Consider the following 19,306-nt stretch of genomic DNA (forward strand, 5'->3'; position numbering starts at 1 on the left):
ATATATATATATATACACACACACACACACACATTTAACATATATATACGTTTAACATATATATGCACATACACGTTTTATATATACATAGATATATAATTTAATCTTTAAAACTAACTTTTTTTTAAAGATTTCTTTAATTTATGTATGTGAGTACACTGTAGCTGTCTTCAGACACCCCAGAAGAGGGCATCGGATCCCATTACAGATGGTTGTGAGCCACCATGTGGTTGCTGGGATTTGAACTCAGGACCTTTGGAAGAGCAGCCAGTGCTCTTAACCGCTGACCCATCTTGCCAGCCCCTAAAACAAGCTCTTGAAAGGAACTTTTCATCCCTGTTTTACAGCTGAAAGGATAAAGACTTATTTCCTTAATTTATTTCTTATTGAGAGTCCTTGTATATTTTGATTCAGATAGTTACAGGACTGGTAGATACATTTGTGATTACTAGGAAAGTACAGTTATAAGAGATTATTTAGATGAGAATAAAAATTATCAGAAATGTAAAATCCCATATTATTTATTTTACAGTAATATTTTTGCTATTTAACTCCATTTGTCTGGGAGAATTGGGCGTATACACCATGGTTCATGTGTAGAAGTCAAGTGCGTTCTCTTTCCATCACATGGGTTCAAGTATTGAACTCAGGTTGCTAAGCTCTATGGCAAGCACCTTTGCCTGCTGAACCATTTCTCTAGCCTAGTTTTTGCTGTTCTTTAGCTTTTCTGTTTCTGGGGAGTTTGGGTTTTTTACCCTTATTCTCACATCATAGACTTGCTGTCTTGTTGAAAATGGAACTGTGAACACGGGACTGGAAATGTAGTTTCTGCTGTGTGTGGGGCAGGGGAAAATGTCATGTGATGTGAAGGTGACTTTCATCTACTAGACAGTGACATTAACTTATTACCACTGTGATTTAATTATTAGTTGTATGTCATTATTTTAACAGTATTAAGGATGAAATGGACCGATTTTATTTTATTTATTAAGTATTCAAATTTCATTTAACTTGCCTAATTTATGTCATTGAAATGTGTATTTTGTGCTGTTTTTTGTTCTATTATTTAGGACCATAATTATGGTGCTCGTCCTCCTCCAACACCTCCAGCATCCCCTCCTCCATCAGGTCTCATTAGCAAAAACGAAGTAGGCATATTTACCACTCCTAATTTTGATGAAACTTCCAGTGCTACTACAATCAGCACATCTGAAGATGGAAGTTACGGTACTGATGTAACCAGGTGCATATGTGGTTTTACACATGATGACGGATACATGATCTGTTGTGACAAATGCAGGTGAGTATTTCACACCATTAGTTCATGCTTCTTAAGTGCTTTTAACCTTTGGTTGTTAATTTGGAAATGCTAGCTAGGCCACTTTTGAAGGGATTAATTCCTTTTTTAAGTAGGTTGTATGCCTTTATGCAGATGCAATTTGTTTTTCCCTTATTTAAAAGAAGCTATTTTGGAGCTAGAGAGATGTCTCAGCAGGAACTAATCTTGCAAAGTACCCAAGTTCAATTCCTAGCACCCACATGGGGCAGCTCAAAACTATGTGCAATTCTAGCTCCAGGAAGTCTAATTAAAGATCTAATCCTCTTCTGGCTCTCTCATGTGCACGTTCTCTCCCTCCCCCTTTCTCTCTCTCTCCCTCCCCCCCTTTCTCTCTCTTTCTCTCTCTCTCTCTCTGTAGGAGAGGCTTTTTGAGAATGCAGATGGAACAATAGGATTTCAGCTTTAAAGTTAATAAGTGCATTCCCTGCATAGAATGGGGAGCACATTGTAGAAGGCAGGAAAGTTTTATGGCTTCACAGAGTTTCCTGGTCCTAGTCCTTAGGCCATAGCTGCATTATCTGATTTGATGGCTTTATAAATTCATATCTGAAAGTGAGTTAAACTGCAACTCAGAGCTAAGTTTTTTGTTTGTAAATTGTTCCATAAATTAGATTAAATGATTAGCCTCTAAGTGTCATTGATAGAAATGTGTGTTTTTCAAAAAGTTTATCTCTGTCAATAAGGAGGTAATTAATTTAGAATGTGAAATTTGGTTTTCTTAAAATAGAAGATTGTAAATTATTTTATTTTAGTAATAACATGTTGTAGTACCTTTAAAGTTTAGAAATATATTTTTATTACCTGTATTTATTTATTATAAGTAATGACTACTAAATTTATTGAGGAGGCAAATTTACAAAACTAAATTACTTTGGAGATGTATTATATATCTCTGCCTTATATTAGAAGACATCCATTCTTATTGTAGCCACTTATATAAAAGATCTCTTAGTGTGATGCAGTTCTATATAGTAACAGTTTTATTGAAAGCATAATCTAACGTGCTCTTTTCTTTTGATCTAGTTACTCAGATTGGCATGTAATACTGGTTACCACTATTTGGCACTCATGCAGATATCATTAGGGCTTTTTTGTTGTTGTATTTTTATTTTTTATAACTACCTACACCCCTCCATTTTTTTTAATTGAGCCTATTTTGTTCTCTAAGGATTAGTCTTTCTTTCTCTTCCTTTGTTTACATTGCTTCTTTATATTTTTTCCATGTTCCTATTTCCCATAATCACTGTATTGACTTCTGACATCTAGAACACTGCTCTTTTATTTTCTGGTTTGCTTATATTTCCTGTATGACATAATAACCTCATAAATTTAACATAATTTGTTATTTAAACCTTCTTGAGGAATCTCAGTTGAGAAATAAAGAGTAACAATACCATTTAGTTTAGTACATTTATATTAGAAGTGACATACAAGACTTGGGGATGACTCAGTGGCTACCCAGTTTGACAAGCTGAGTTTGTCCTCTAGGACCCACATGGAGAGATAGAAAACCAACTTCAGAAATTGTTCTCTGACCGCTACGCTTGGCTATGGCATGTGCATGCACAGACACTCATAATATACAAATGTAACTTTTAAAAAGTGGACAATTATGTGTAAGAAATTGGTAATACTATTCCTTTTTCTTTTCTTTTTTCTTTTTTTCTTTTTTTTAAAGATTTATTTCATGTATGTGAGTACATTGTAGCCATCTTCAGACACACCAGAAGAGGGCATCGGATCCCATTACAGATGGTTATGAGCCACCATGTGGTTGCTGGGAATTGAACTCAGGACCTCTGGAAGAACAGCCAGGGCTCTTAACTGCTGAGCCATCCTCCTTTTTCTTTCTAAGATTTCAATTTTGAAGTTAAAAATTTTCAAATTCAATTTCAGGCACTTGACCTTTTGTCAATAACAATATACAAAGAAGTTTACCTCATGCTTGTTCATATATTTTATTCAAAATAGTTAAATTGAATTCCTTTCCAGTGGAATGCCTGTTTGATTCTTTGATGTGTTTGGAATTCTATAGTTCTATTCTTTTTAAATATGAAATGTCTTTGATATTCTTTTTGTTTCCTTAGCTTTCTCTTAACACTGTATGCCAACAAAACTGTTAAATGTTAACAGAAGATATAATTCATCATCGCTCCTTTTCCCTGATTCCATAAAGGAACAGTTGTCTTTGTGTACATTGCCTCCTTTTGCTCATCTTCTCATAGCTGGTAATGCTGAACTGTTTCAAGGACACATTCCGTCCTGCTTTCCCAGACTGCTGTCAGGATGACTATGATGTAAGGGCTTTAGGATGCACATCTTCAGGTTTTTAATAATATTTTAAACCCTTACCTTTTGTGTATTAAATTGCATTTGCTCTAGGAATTTAGTTCATGCATTTTGTAGTTGCCCTATTTTTACATCTCAAAATTTTTCTACCTAAGGACACATTTAGTGTACTAAGCTTGAAGTAGGTATTCCTTAAATGATAATTCAATAGAATATTAAGTCATAGTTAATGGTTTCAATGCTTTCTACTTTTTATTATATTTTGTTTTTTCTTTTTAAGTGTTTGGCAACATATTGACTGCATGGGGATTGACAGGCAGCATATTCCTGATACATACCTATGTGAACGTTGTCAGCCCAGGTAAGTTACTATACCCAATAAGACTTTCAGTTAGTTCATTGAAATTTTTTTTCATCTTCTAAGCATTTGGCATTTTTTGGCAACATCATTAGAATTTGATATGATTGTGCAGGTTTGTAACACAAGCCATTTGAATTGCTGAAGCAGGCGTATTGAAAAGCTCAAGCTTTGGTAAAACAGAGTTAGTTCAAGTCCAGCCAAGGTAACTTAGTGAGGCCCTTTCTCAAAAATAAAAGCAGGAAAAAAAAAGATGGCCTGGAGGAATGTGGTATAGTACTTGTATAGTATCCATACCCAAGGCACTGACTGAGTTTAAGCCTGAGTTCTCCAGAAAAGGGCTTTGGGGAATGTACCTTTAGGGTGATAGAATGTTTGACTAACATGTGAGAGGTGCTGAGTTTATTCCCAGTGTTTTTCTATACCCCCCAAGATGAATTATTACTGTATATAACCCCTTAGTTACATGCAGAATTTGGTGGGTCTTTTGTAGTATGTAGATTAAACCCCTTTCCCCCATATATGTATGTGGTATGTATGCGTGTATGTATGCGTGTGTGTGTGTGTGTGTGTGTGTGTGTGTGTATGCATTTTTTAAAAACACATAGTAAAGGTACAGTGTTTCTTTCACATATGAATTTGCTTCTTGGAGAGATCAGTAGGAATTACAAGAAGAAAGCCACTCATCCTTGCCACAGTATATTAAAGCTTATAGTTACAGCAAAGTTTCTATTATATGGCAGGAAATAGGAGGGGTAGCTCTTCACATACTACCTTCAAAAAAGGTTAATATGATTAATATGAATGAAGCAAGAGACAGAAGTGCATGTGGAGCAAGAGCAGGTGATCTGAAGTCTAAAAAATAGACTTATCAGACGCAGAAGTGGACACATGAAGAAAAGTTGTAGGAGGGAAAGGAACTGGAGGGGATTCCGTGGTCTCAACTCAAGGGAGGAGAGTACAGCTTTACCATGGCGAATATAAAAGATTGTAACAGGGCAGAAAAACCAGATGTTCCTGGGATCTTGTCCTGCTCTTGGTTTCCTACTCTTTTGTTTTCTGTCAAATGAATTCAGATAAAATGGTGGAGTATAGTATAGAAAATGGACAACTTATTTCATAATTAATTGAGACACGCTCAAAAATGAGAGTAAGCACCAACCTAATGGGCCATTGCCTGTTTTGTTTTTAAAGTCTTTATTATGAAGGCAGGCAGGGAGGACCGTGCTCCTGGGAGATGGAGGAAGAAGGATCTGGGTTGAAGGTCCAGCATGGCTGCACACATTTGTTTGAGGTCAACCTAGACTACATGAGATCCCTGTCTCAAACAACACCACCATCAACAAGTCTTTTTATTATAGACATTTAAAACCCAATTAAAATAAGGCTGTAGGAATGGCTTACTTGGTAAAGTGTTTGATCTATATATTAAAAAGATGTACATTATCACATGACTTAACCCAGCTCAGGGGAGGCAGAAACAGGAGGATCCCGGGGGCTCACTGGCCGGGTCTGTCTAGGTTAACTGGTGAGTTGTAAACAAATGGGGAAGTTTCAAAGGGAGATGATACGGGAAATCGTTTTCTGGCCACTACACTCATATGCACCTTTGTGCTTGCAAATAAATGTGTGTACACATTGAAACTAACAAAAACACACCTTCTAAAGTAAAATAGTAGAAAGAACTCATATTTTGCCCCTGCTTCAGTAATTACCAACAACTTTGTATGTGTATATATACATAAATACTTATATATGCTTATATATATACATATATGTGTATACATATACATACATACACACACATTTTTTTAAAGATTTATTTATTGTTATATGTAAGTACACTGTGGCTGTCTTCAGATGCACTAGAAGAGGGCATTAGCATCAGATCCCATTACAGATGGTTGTAAGCCACCATGTGATTGCTGGGATTTGAACTCAGGACCTTCGGGAGAGCAGTCAGTGCTCTTAACTGCTGAGCCATCTCACCAGTTCGAGGATTTCCACAGCTATACAGAGAAATGCTGTTTTGATAAACAAAAAAAAAAAAGCAAAATATAAAACACATGAATTTATACTTAATAATTGCAGTTCAAATTGACAATATAAAATTTTATTTTTTTAAAGACTTATTTATTTTATGTATGTGAGTACACTGTAGCTGTACAGATAGATGGTTATGAGCCTTCATGTGGTTGTTGAGAATTGAATTTTGGACCTCTGCTCGCTCCGGTCAATCCTGGTTGCTCAGTCCCTGCTCGCTCCCCCTGAAAGATTTATTTATTATTATACATAAATACACTGTAGCTGTCTTTTGACACAGCAGAAGAGAGCATTAGCTCTCATTTTGGTGATTGTGAGCCACCATACGGTTGCTGGGATTTGAACTTAGGACCTTTGGAAGAGCAGTGCTCTTCTTACCCACTGAGCCATCTCGCCAGCCCATAAAATTTTGTTTTACATCTGCATATTCTTATAGTACATATGGGTATATATCTTTTTACTCAGGTTCTCAACAAGATAATAATCATTAATTAGAATGTCACAATTGCTCATTTAAATCCATAGAATAATTTATAGTAACTACTACACTAGCATATTAGCATAATTATGCAAAGCAGTTTAGAACTTTTACCCTTTGTAGACTAAACCACCAAGGGATATTATATCAACTTATGTGCTGCCAGGGCCATGTTGATGTCTGTGGCCTGTGCTGCTCCCTGAGGCCATGTTGGTGTCTGTGGTCCATGGGCCATGTAGATGGCCATGTAGCTTCTGCTGGAGGCCATGTTGCTGTCCGATGTCTGTGGTCTGTGCTACAGTTGGTGACGCCTCTAGGGACCGCAGAGGCTTTGAGGATGACCATGGTCCATGCTTCTTCCAGAAATCATGTAGAAGGCCATGATCCTTGCTGCTGTTGGCTGTTAGAGGCAGGGAAGCTTCCTTTGCAGTGGTATATTGATGACTGCAAACTCAAAATTGAAAATGAGAGAAATTGAGGGCTTCTGTAACAGCCTCTCTCCATCCACCAAGAAAAGGGGAAACCGTCTAGACAGGAAGCCAATAAAGCACTTAAAATTTGTGATAAAGATGCTTATGTGTGGCTCTTCACACTTCGCATGTGGTGACAGTGGGGTAGGGAAGAACTCAGTTTCTTTAAGGGCTGGCCACTGGGAGTCAGATGATGTTCCAGTGGGCAGAACAGCTTTGGTTTGTATTTTTTTTCTCTTTTGTGGGGAGGACACAAGGGTGAGAAGGTAAACCTGGGAGGTATGGAAAGCTTGTGTAATTAGGTTGCTTTGTATTCCCAAATAATCAATAAAATGTTATGTTGGGAAAAATCAATTTATTGTATTTAAAGTCCCTTGAAAAGAATGTCACTATGTAATTATGATACCAACTAAAAACATACTCAGCTTGCTTAGATTAATAGTTTCATTTGTGACTATTAGTCCTTTTTTGTTGTTGTTGTTTTTGTTTTTTTGTTTTTTGAGACAGGGTTTCTCTGTGTAGCCCTGGCTATCCTGGAACTCACTTTGTATGTAGACCAGGCTGGCCTCGAACTCAGAAATCCACCTGCCTCTGCCTCCTAAGTGCTGGGATTAAAGGCGTGCGCCACCACCACCCAGGTGCTGCACTATTAGTCTTATTTTGTATTTCTAAGTTGAACTTTTTAAATTAATTGCAGATTTACATAAAATAACTCAGATAACTTGTGTAACCTTACCTACTTTTTCATAGTAAGAACACCTTATGAAACTGTTTATACAAATATTATTATTAAGCCAGGTGGTGGTGGCCCATGCCTTTAATCCCAGCACTTGGAAGGCAGAGGCAGGTGGATTTCTGAGTTCAAGGCCAGCCTGGTCTACATACATAGTGAGTTCCAGGACAGCCAGAGCTACACAGAGAAACCCTGTCTCAAAAAACAAAAACAAAAAAACCCCCAAATATTATCATTAGATGTTCACATTTGTATATCACCAAATAATATAGTCCATCATTGCAAGGACTCTTCATCTTGCCTTTGTCCCTCTCATTCTTAACTTTGAGCATGCACTAAGTGATGCTTCGTTTGATATTTTGATACTTCAAGGATAAGAGTCATACAGTATATGGCCCCTATGTGCTTTTGCACTCATTGTAATTCCCTGAAAGCCATTTAATTTGCTTCATGTTTCATTACATTCTTTTTCATTGCTGGTATATTTTGTGGTATGTAGCATGGTATATTGACAAACTACCACGGGAGTACATTTGTGTTGCTTCCTCTTTGGGGAAACTTTAGTGCAAACTTAAAAATTTTTTCCATACCAAAACATGTGTAACTCAATTGTGTGAATGTTGCATGTTTAGTGCAACTCTAGAATGTTTTGTGTTGGGGTTTGTCTTTAATCCCAACATTTGGGAAGTAGAGACAGATGGATCTCTGTGAGTTTGAAGAGTTATGTGGCGAGATACTTTTTAAAACAACAAAGATTTTTTAAAAAATAGAAGAAATTATAAGGACTGAGTGTGGGTAGAATGCTTATTTAGTATGTACAGTGCCCTGGGTTCCCAGGACAGAATGAACGAATGAATGAATGATAAATAAATGAAAGAAAGAAGGGAGCTAGGAAGGAAGAAAAACTGTTCTGTGAAATGGTTAATGCTGTTTTGTATTTGCACTAAGAATATGTGAATAATCCAATAGATTATTGGAGAGCTATGGATTCTCAATCCATAGATCATGTTGAGTTCTTGAGAGTCGTTTATAGGCGTGGCTGTTTCTGCCACACAAGTACTAGAATTATAGAGATAAAATATTACCATGGTTCCAGTTAGTTGTTAATGTTAAGAATTGCTTTTTAAAAATTTAACTTTTGCAATTACACAGCTCATTGTAAGAAATCATTGTCAGGCTGGTGAGATGGCTTAGCGGGTAAGAGCACCAACTGCTCCTCCAGACGTCCTGAGTTCAAATCCCAGCAACCACATGATGACTCACAACCACCCATGAGATCTGAAGCTACAGTGTACTTGTCTATAATAATAAATAAATCTTAAAATAAAATAAATTAAAAAAAGAAATAATCATCATACTAAAGTCAAATATATAACAAGGAGTATTCAAGTAGATGTAAACTCTGCCTTATTCTTTCTACTGCATACCCTTTCAGACTTGAGTTTTCCTTCCATTGCTTCTTTTTTTACATACGGACACAGGCCTGTGTAGTTTCTCTTTGTACTTAGGGAAACAGAAATATTAGATATTGAGTACTTGCCACATTTCCGTTCTAATCTTAAACATGCTGAAGAGCACTACTTCATAGTAGGATGGAGATTAATTTCTCTCTTCAAGAACTTATTTATTTATTATTTATTTTATGTATATGAGTATACTCATATGAGTAGCTGTACAGATGGTTGTGAGCCTTCATGTGGTTGCTGGGAATTGAACTCAGGAACCCTGCTTTGGGCCTGCTTGCTCCAGCCCCAAGATTTATTTATTATTAAAATTAAATACACTGTAGCTGCCTTCAGACACACCAGAGGGCATCAGATCTCATTACGGGTGGTTGTGAGCCACCATGTGGTTGCTGGGATTTGAACTCAGGACCTTCAGAAGAGCAGTCAGTGCTCTTAACTGCTGAGCTATTTCTCCAGCCCCCAAGGACTTTTTTATACACCATGATTTATTCTTCTAGTCATTTTTGGTGACCATTTGTTTCTAGTCTTTTATGGTAATGTTCATCTAAAAGTTTGCCCTATATTGCTAAATCCCCCTCCAGAATGAGTGGTGTAGGTCTGAATGCAGTCAACAGTGGGTAAGCACGTCTTTTTTTCTCAATCCTCTCAATAGAGAATTGACAGACTTAGAGTTAGTCAATTTAGTTAGTACTTAAATACTAACTTAAATATTAACTTCACCATGGTTTTACTTGAAATTTCTTATCATGGATAAAGTTTTTGACGTTATTTATGGTAACTGTTAGTCTTGTGATAGACAGTTTTACCTAATTATTCTTTGTTTTTCTGAGGCAGGGTATCAGCAGCATATACAGGTCAGCCCTGAATTCCTTACATAGCCCAAGCCTACTTGGAACTCAGAATCTTTCTGCTGCAGTTCCAAGGGCTGGGATTATACCTGTGTTCAACCTTGTCTATCTTGACAAGGAGATTGTGGTGGAGCAGTGTCTGTTGATGAATTCCAGCAGAATTAGTTAAAAGTAACTTAAGCCGTGAGTTAAAAGGGTAGTCAGCTGAGAGTGCCTTACTGCCAGCCTATGCTGATAGCCTAGCCACGGGTCCTAGTGCTTATTTAATGCACATCTTTTGCTGACTTTATAAACACTGTAGTCTAGAGCCCCACTCTAATTCCCATAAGGATAATCTAGTGTATTTGATTTCTCTAAACAGTAGAAAATTTCTTCTTTCATTCTTTTCTTCTTTTACTGTCTTCTTCCCTTCCTTTGTTAATGTCTTGCTTTCTTTCTTTCTTCCCATCCCTTTCTTCCCTTCCCCTCCTTGAGATATGGTCTCACTATATGGCTTGGCTGGTCTGGAACTTAGGTAGATCAGGCTGGCCTCAAACTCAGAGATCCTCCTAGCTCTGCCTCCCACCATACATGACAGTCCTTATTAAGAGTGGAAGTCATTATTTAGAAGGAGTTATTTAAAACTGATTATACTGATCTTAATTCAAAATAAAAAAAAATGTGGCAAGCTATGACATAATGGCACCCGCTTTTAATACCAGCACTTGGGAAGCAAGAGCGCACATGCTAGTACATCTTTTAATTTCAGGAGGCAGAGGCAGGCAGATCTCTCAATTAGAATTCACCCTTAAAAAATAAGTAAGTACTTATTTACTAAGAGTGGAAATGCGTGTGGTGGCTTACAACTGTAATCCCAGAACAGAGCAGGTGAGTCAGAGTTTGAAGCAATTTGAGGTACTTAGTGAGACCATTTCTAAGAATAAACAGTATAAATAAATGGAAACAATTTAAGGCATACTAACTTACTATCATACATTTACTTAAAACAATTTGTGTTTTTTAATTATAGTTGCTACTGTGGATTTATTTTAAGATTTTTTTTGCTATAAATTCAAGTTTGAAAAATGTCCTTACTTCTTAGGTAAACATTTTCTTAATAGAAAGAAATGGATTAACTTAATTGGTATTTACTGTTCCAATGTGTGTGTGTGTGTGTGTGTGTGTAATCACATATAATCTATCAGGCAAAGGATGCTGCATATAATTTAAATTTATTTACTAGAAACAAAGATTATGAATTCATCACATGTAAATCATCTTCATATCTAAGCTTATGGAAGTTTGATAAGTAACTTGTTAATGTTTTAATATAGGAGTTTGGATAAAGAGAGGGCAGTGCTACTGCAACGCCGGAAAAGAGAAAATATGTCAGGTATGTAGAAAAGACCTGTTCTAAATTAAAATTTCTGTGATTTAGAAAGTCAGTGGTCTGAATATTTTTAATATGATATAAAAACACCTGATTTTTTTAATTTTAAAAAATTAAAAGAAAATTTTTGTGTGTGCATGAGTGATTTGCCTGCATGTATGTCTGTATAGCATGTCTGCCTGGTGCCCACAGAAACCAGAAAAAGGTGCATTGGATGCCCCAGAACTGAAGTTATAGTTATGAGCCCCATATGTGTGCTGGGAATCGAACTCCAGCTTCTAATACCTTGTTAATGCATTTTGACTGTATATCTTCATTATAATCTCAGGGATAGAACTTTGATTATACAGTATGCATGTTCATATTTTAAGAAACATAATAGCAAGAACAAAGTAAAAAAGCTTAAATCACTTTTTGTATTCACATTTAGGTAATCTTTAAAGAAGTAAAGTATGTTGGTTGGAATAATGATCCATTAACTTAACATGAAAGATAGTATTGTTTTAATTTTTAGGATACCGTTTTTTAAATTTTGTATATGCTGCAATTTTTATGTTTAGGATTTTTTTAAATTTGTTTTTGCTTTTTTAGATACGGTCTTCTAGGAGCTCATGTTGGCCTGAGCTCCCTTGCCTAGGCTGGTCTGATAGGACTTAGTTATGTAGTGCACATTGTGGGCTTGTCTTATAATATCTGATATTTATAATCTCTCTTACTGTCTTTCTCTCTCTGGCAGGGTAGTGGGGGTTAGGTTTTTTGTTGTTTTTGTTTTGTTTTGTTTTGTTTTTTGAGACTTTTTTTTTTTTGGTAGTTCTGGCTGTTCTGGAACTCTGCTCTGTAGACCAGGGTAGCCCTGAAGTCAAAGATCCTACTGCCTCTGCCTCCGAGTGCTGGGATTAAGGGTGTACTAGCATGTGCAATCCTTTTGCTTCCCAAGTGCTTGGGTTAAAAGCAGATGCCACTGTGCCCCAGCTGGCCACCTTTTAATTTCAGGTTAGGACCTGTACAACCAGTTGTGAATAACCATTGTTTTATTCAGCCCTGCTCTTTGGTGGATAGTGTTCTTTGTTTCCAATGGTTTTGTTTGTAGTTGTGAAAAGTCCCTTTGATTAAACAATGGTGCATAAGTTTCCTTTTGTGTTTTGGAATGACAGACTCAACTTTTAAGTGAATATATAATTTTTATAGGTATGACCCTAGAAAATTTGAGTTCCATTAGTCATGTGTACTACTGCCTGTTTCCCCAGAACCACGAGTGTGTCATCAGACATCCTTTATGATTTATGTGTATGTGAGAAAAGCATTTAGTTTGAATTTCAGTGTATCTTTCCTGTGAATGACTGAAGTGAGAAAATGAATTTATTTTTTAAGAACAAGGAAGTAATCCTTTGTCAGGTGGAGGTTGCTTTCTTCTCCTGCTTGAAATATAAGTATTAAAGTGCTCTGACTTTGTTTTTCATTAAAGATGGTGATACCAGTGCAACTGAAAGTGGCGATGAAGTTCCTGTGGAATTATATACTGCATTTCAGCATACTCCAACTTCAATCACTTTAACTGCTTCCAGAGTTCCCAAGGTTACTGACAAAAGAAGGAAAAAAAGTGGGGAGAAGGAACAAAACTTTTCAAAATGTAAAAAAGTACGTTTTCGCCTTTTTATTTCAGATGAGTAGATGAGAGCTGATAGGAAGCTGAGTTACAGGCAGGACATGACTGCAGGGAGACCATGGATTGCAGCTAATGTATGGAAAGATATAGCATGTTTGTATTTTAAAATGTTAGGCAATCTTATTTAAATATTGCAATGCATTTAAAGACTGGCATGGACATTGCTCATTGCTTTGGAATCACTGTTCTGACAGATGAATGACAGACACTAAATGCTTAGCAGAGCAGACTGAGAACAGAAAGAACAGCCTTATACTTAGTAACTTACTAGGTAAGGAAGCCCTATAACGGCGACTTAGAACTGTTGGTAACTTTGAATAATACTCATTTTTAATAAAGGCTTCCTAGTTACTGAATTTCTTATTTTTCTTTTAGATTTTATTTGATATAGGATCCCAAAGATCTAATTAATGGCAGACAACAGTTTATAGAATAATGTTTCATTAATTTGTTAATAACAAATTCCCAATGATGGCAAGTGAAGTCATAGTTCTATCAGATTATAAAGTGAAGACATCTTATCAAGTATTTTTCTATGTTTTGATATAGAAACATACAATATTATTACTGTCATGCAAACATCATTAGGTTATAGTTGCCTACAGGAACATAATCTGTAGGGTTTTAGGCAGGATCAATAACTATGCCATGTGTAGCATAGATGTGTGCCTTAGACCAGATCTCATAAGCCTATGTATGTATACTCTGTAATCAGACCATAAGGACAAAAGAACTCTGTTAATTAGTGGGAAAATATTTCTCACATAGGTAAAAAAGACATTTCATATTGAGTCTATTGTTACTGAAGAATGGAAGTATATTTACCCAGTCTAGACAGTCACCTGTTTCTTTTCTTTTTTTTTTTTTTTTGGTTTTGGTTTTGGTTTTGGTTTTTTGGGACAGGGTTTCTCTCTATAGACCCTGGCTGCCCTGGAACTCACTTTGTAGACCAGGCTGGCCTCGAACTCAGAAATCCTCCTGCTTCTGCCTCCCAAGTGCTGGGATTAAAGGCGTGCGCCACCACTGCTGGTTCAATTGGCTGTTCCTACACTACCAACAGTTTGTAGCCACATCTCTACTACATTGTAGTTTGCATCTTGTTTTCTTGTACACTGAGCTGACAGGACTGTTGCTTGTCTCCAGCAAATACAAATGAGCCTGGCAGTGGTCTCAAGCCTGCTATCTCATTGCTCAGCCCCGTCTCACCGCGCTCTGCTCACCTCTGTGGTGTTCACAAAGAGACAACATGGCTTTTCCTGTTCTGTAGTATCTGACCTTCATTTACAGGATAGTAATTCAATGATAGGGTACATAACTGAGTCTTTTGGGTACTGTGTTTTGTGAGACTATAGCTTTGCTATTGTATAAAAGTTTAGAAATCTGATCCTGATCCTGGCATATTTATTTTACACAGTTTGGTTTAATAAAGCATAAATTATGTGTTTTCTTTGGATGAAATGACAAGTGAGTATTCAAAATGAATAAACCTGAGTCTTGATTGTATCATTTATCTTAGAATATTGCTGTATATTATAAATAGTACTTCCCCAGACATTGTCATCAGTACTTAACAGCAATTATAGAGTTAAGAAAATCCAAGAACTGGACATAAAACTCCTCACTGTGTGTTAGTTTTTAATATGGGGGTAATAGCCAATAAAAATATATAGCAAAAGAATATAGTTTTACTTTGTACTCAGCCTATTCTTATTAAGTTGTTGAAAATAAATTGAATTCATCATAAAATTTTGAAGAGATGACTGTTTTAGAATATTAATAAAATCCAAATAAGGTATTGTTAGCATTTTAGTAATTCAGATTTGATATGGAGTATTAATAGTGACACACATAAAAGGCATTCACTGTGACTGCCTTACAAGGAAGGGTTTAATGACAGCACAGGTTAGTTTTGAGTGTCCCCCTATTGAAAATAGGAAATAGTTGTTAGAAAGTTTTAGAAATTAGAGCATTCTGGATTTTGAATTATGATTTTCAAATTACAGTTTCATCTAAAATCTGTCAATAGAAAAACAGTATGAGTCGGGCAGTGGTGGCACGTGCCTTTAATCCCAGCACTTGAGAGGCAGAGGCAGGCGGATTTCTGAGTTCGAGGACAGCCTGGTCTACAGAGTGAGTTCCAGAGACAGCCAGGGCTACAAAGAGAAACCCTGCCCCCCACCCCACCCCCCAAAAAAAAACCAACAAAAGAAAAAAAAAAAAGAAAGAAAGAAAAGAAAAACAGTATATAAGACTTCTAGGCTCAAGTATTTTGGATAAGTGATGCTCAACTTGTACCGTTTCCCTTTTCCAAAGGGTCAACAGAGAAGGATTCCCCAACAAACCATATCATGTTGGAATTTAAACCTAGTAGTTAAGTAACCTAATGAAAAGATCTTGGGACATCCCATGTATTTCAAATCCTCACTTTTTGTTTTGTTTTTGAGACGGAATTTTATTGTGTGGTGTTGGCTGGCCTGGAATTCAAGAACCGCCTGCCTCTGCCTTAATCCTGAGATTAGAGGCTCTGCCACTATTTGAGTCAAACAGCATTTTCCTTTGTGTCTCCTTCTACACCAAACTTGTCTTATCTTCCTTGATTTTTTTTGTGCGGGGGGGACAGGGGGAACGTGCCTGTCTGACTCAGCAGCATAGACAATACTTAGGCTCTGAAATGTGTAACCATATTTAGTCTTTGGTAATCAAACTTATTCTCAATAGCTCTATTGAGTTTTCTGTTGAAAAAAATCTTAGTATATCTTTAATCTTTTTGGTATTTCAAATTTAGTCCAAGTCCCCACACTCTTGTAGCATAGCAATTCATTTCACCTATATAATTAATACCTGCAATTTGGTGATTATAATATTTATCACAGAATATTTGGAAATTTTTATCTTAGTACTATTGTATACGTATTTTATTGTTCTAAGTGGTTAAAATTATATTTGTAGTAGACTTTCGGTGTAACTATTCATTTCATTTTTTCCCTTGTTCTAGCTTTATTGTTATTACCAGGTTATTTCACTTCAGCAGAATGCTTTAATGAATAGTTGGTTCTTGCTATTTATATCCAAGTAGAAAAAAAAAACTAACTCAGTTCCATACTTATTTTAGGCCTTTCGTGAAGGATCTAGGAAATCGTCAAGGGTTAAGGTAAATATATTAAATTAAGGCATTACTAGTAACTAGTGCTAAATCAGGAGCTTTGTGGTAGCTGCTTGTTTACACTAGTCTCTACATGCTGTGTTGTTTGGTAATTCATTGCTTCTAAAAGAAGTAGACCCTTAAAGTTCTAAATGGATTAATAAATCCACTTTTGACAGTTTATTGATATTGTTACAACATTAACAAAAAGAGGGAGATACATAAATGTAAATATTACAATAGGAATATTTGGAATTCCATTTGTCACTGTATTGCATGTTTCTGATACTACTAAAATGTATTAATATGCTATACATTAACCTAGAGGCACATTGAAAATTGTACAGTTGGAATTCTGAGTTAGTCGAACTGAACAGAGGACTGTAAAACCACCCTAACCTCAGACTAGTCATGCGGACCTGGAGTGAGTTAGCACATCTCCTCACGGTTTTGGATGCTTAAATGCCCACCAAAAGCAGCTTCATCCCTACTTCCCCATACACATTGGTTTTACTTAGAAACAGTTACCTTATTACATAAAAATGTAACTGCGATATGGAAATTTTGTCAGCCTTAAATAACCATCCTTTTAGCTTGAAAGCATTACAACTCCAGTAATTGTTAGATGAAGTTTATAAGACTAAAAAGCTATAAAAGAGCTGTATTAAATTTATATTATATATATATAATATGTAAATATATATATAATATAAATCTTTTCTTTGTCAAGTAACTGATAATGAAATATATATATATATGATATCCATCCAACATATTCTAATACTTTTTCTGCTGGTCATTTGAGTTGAGGCCTTTTACATACCAAGTAAACATTCTACCGATGAGCTCCATCCCAATAAAGAATAAAATATCAATTGACATTTTTCCATCTAATATAGTTGATTATCTTATTGCAGTGTATTGTTCATTGTAGAAAATAACTGATAAAGGTTATATTCTTATGGTACATTTTAGTAATGTACTGTTCGGGTTCACCCCCAAGCCCATTTTTCCCCAGTACTGGACACTGAACCTCAGTCTTTGCGAGTGCTAGTAAACACTGACCACTGAGCTGCACACTCACTCTTCTCACTTACTGGTTTTGGGCCAGGGTCTCACTGTATTGCCCAGGGCTGACCTTGACTTCACTGTACCTTGAACTTGATCGTCTTATCTCAGCAGCATCCTTAATAGCTGGAGTTTGCAGGCCTGTCCTACCAGACAGACTTGGTTTACAAATGGAGAGATGGCTCAGTGTTTTAGAAGTACATACAGATTTATTGAAGTTAAAAATGAACAAGTTTTTTGCTCTGAAGTAGATATTCGTAGTCTGTAGAATCAGAAATTTCACATGCTGGTTGTTTTGTTGTTGTTGTTGTCTTTGTTTTGTTTTGGACACTAGCTGAGATTGATCCAAATTTTAAGTGTTTAACTTGATGTCCTTAAATTGGCTACCATCATGAAAGTGACACTTAAGAGTTTTTCCATTTCAATGTCACTCCAACTTAATTTCCTGGTGTGGTAGCATAGGATTTTAACAGGCTCATTTATGATCTTTTAATTTGATCAGCTTAGATAGGCAATCACTATAGCTTTATATTCTTTTATATAAATTTGTGTGTGTGTACACGCGCGTGCTCGTGCGCGCGCATGCAAGCCTGTACTTAAATAGTAATCCTATTTTCCTATGATTTTAGGGTTCAGCACCAGATATTGATCCTTCATCTGATGGTTCAAATTTTGTGTGGGAGACAAAAATCAAAGCATGGATGGATCGTTATGAAGAAGCAAATAATAACCAGTATAGCGAAGGAGTTCAGAGAGAGGCACAAAGACTAGCTCAAAGACTCGGTAGTGGGAATGACAGCAAAGACATGAATAAATCAGAATTGAGTACCAACAGTTCACTCTTCAAACCTCCTGTAGAGGTGTGTATCACTTGTCAGAACCTTACAGAACTGCCTCTGTATTATGTGTATCTTAAGTTACACTGAATAACTGATTTAACTTCCACGTTTACTAATTCTAGAGCCATATACAGAAGAATAAAAAAATTCTGAAATCTGCCAAAGACTTGCCTCCTGATGCACTTATCATTGAATATAGAGGGAAGTTTATGCTGAGAGAACAGTTTGAAGCAAATGGATATTTCTTTAAAAGGTATATTCATTTTTTTTTCATGTTGGTTTTTGAGAGTTAAAAGTTTGGGGCTTATTTAAAGATGTTTTCCTTTTATAACCCAGGGTGGCCTGGAACTTTTCGTTCTTACTGCTTTGGCCTCCTGAGTGCTGCATTTACAGAGATGAGTCACCCACCCCAACAAAAGGATGCATGCACACACATACAGGATGTCTATGTTTCTGTGGGCATGTTTATTCCATGACATCTATGTGGAGGTCAGAGGGCAACCTCAGCTGTCAGTCCTCACCTTCTATCTTGTTGAGACTGACCGACTGACTGACCATCTTTGTTCACCCAAGCTAGCTGGCCTCCAATCCTCCAGGGCCTGGCTGCCCCTACAACTATATAAGCAGCACTAGAATTCCACCATGTCCTGCTGTATATCTTTGTAGATTATAAGGATTCTAACTCATACGAGGGCCTTACATTTGCATGGCAAGTGTTTTGCCTGCTGAGCCATCTTCCTGGTCTATCACTGAAGTTTTCCTGGGCCAAGATGCCTTGTGGGATTCCCTCCCCTCACCCACCATGATCCTTTCAGCATTTTAAAGTATAGTTTAGCTAACCTGCTAATGATAACTTCTGTAGTGTGACAATGTGTAAAGATCTATTTCATAGCCTCTTGCTTGTTTCTATATTGCTGAATTCTAAAGTAAGCCACATTGAACAAGTAAAAGCAAGGTAGCTTAGCTATATAGAGTGCCGGTCAGGAATTTCCATTCTCTAAGTTTTTTTTTTTTTTAAAGATTTATTTATTATTATACATAAGTACACTGTAGCTGACTTCAGATCTCATTGGTGGTTATGAGCCACCATGTGGTTGCTGGGATTTGAACTTAGGACCTTCGGAAAAGCAGTCAGTGCTCTTACCCGCTGAGCCATCTTACCAGCCCCCATTCTCTAAGATTTTTAAGAACCTTGCCT

At 36.5% G+C, this 19,306-nt stretch overlaps 1 protein-coding gene across 6 annotated transcripts in view; it reads left to right on the forward strand.

Moving 5' to 3' along the window:
* Nucleotides 1-19,306, forward strand: part of Kmt2e (lysine methyltransferase 2E) — a 73,965-nt gene that overhangs the window by 29,669 nt on the left and 24,990 nt on the right. For all 6 annotated transcript variants that reach the window (XM_031380104.1, XM_031380101.1, XM_031380102.1 and 3 more), the window contains 7 exons: nucleotides 1,071-1,300; nucleotides 3,909-3,989; nucleotides 11,338-11,396; nucleotides 12,859-13,031; nucleotides 16,172-16,210; nucleotides 17,899-18,129; nucleotides 18,231-18,361. In XM_031380104.1, coding sequence (XP_031235964.1) covers nucleotides 1,071-1,300; nucleotides 3,909-3,989; nucleotides 11,338-11,396; nucleotides 12,859-13,031; nucleotides 16,172-16,210; nucleotides 17,899-18,129; nucleotides 18,231-18,361 — 944 coding nt within the window. The remainder of the gene's footprint in view (nucleotides 1-1,070; nucleotides 1,301-3,908; nucleotides 3,990-11,337; nucleotides 11,397-12,858; nucleotides 13,032-16,171; nucleotides 16,211-17,898; nucleotides 18,130-18,230; nucleotides 18,362-19,306) is intronic.

Source organism: Mastomys coucha, unplaced genomic scaffold (genome assembly GCF_008632895.1).
Source record: "Mastomys coucha isolate ucsf_1 unplaced genomic scaffold, UCSF_Mcou_1 pScaffold19, whole genome shotgun sequence".
NCBI lineage: Eukaryota > Metazoa > Chordata > Mammalia > Rodentia > Muridae > Mastomys > Mastomys coucha.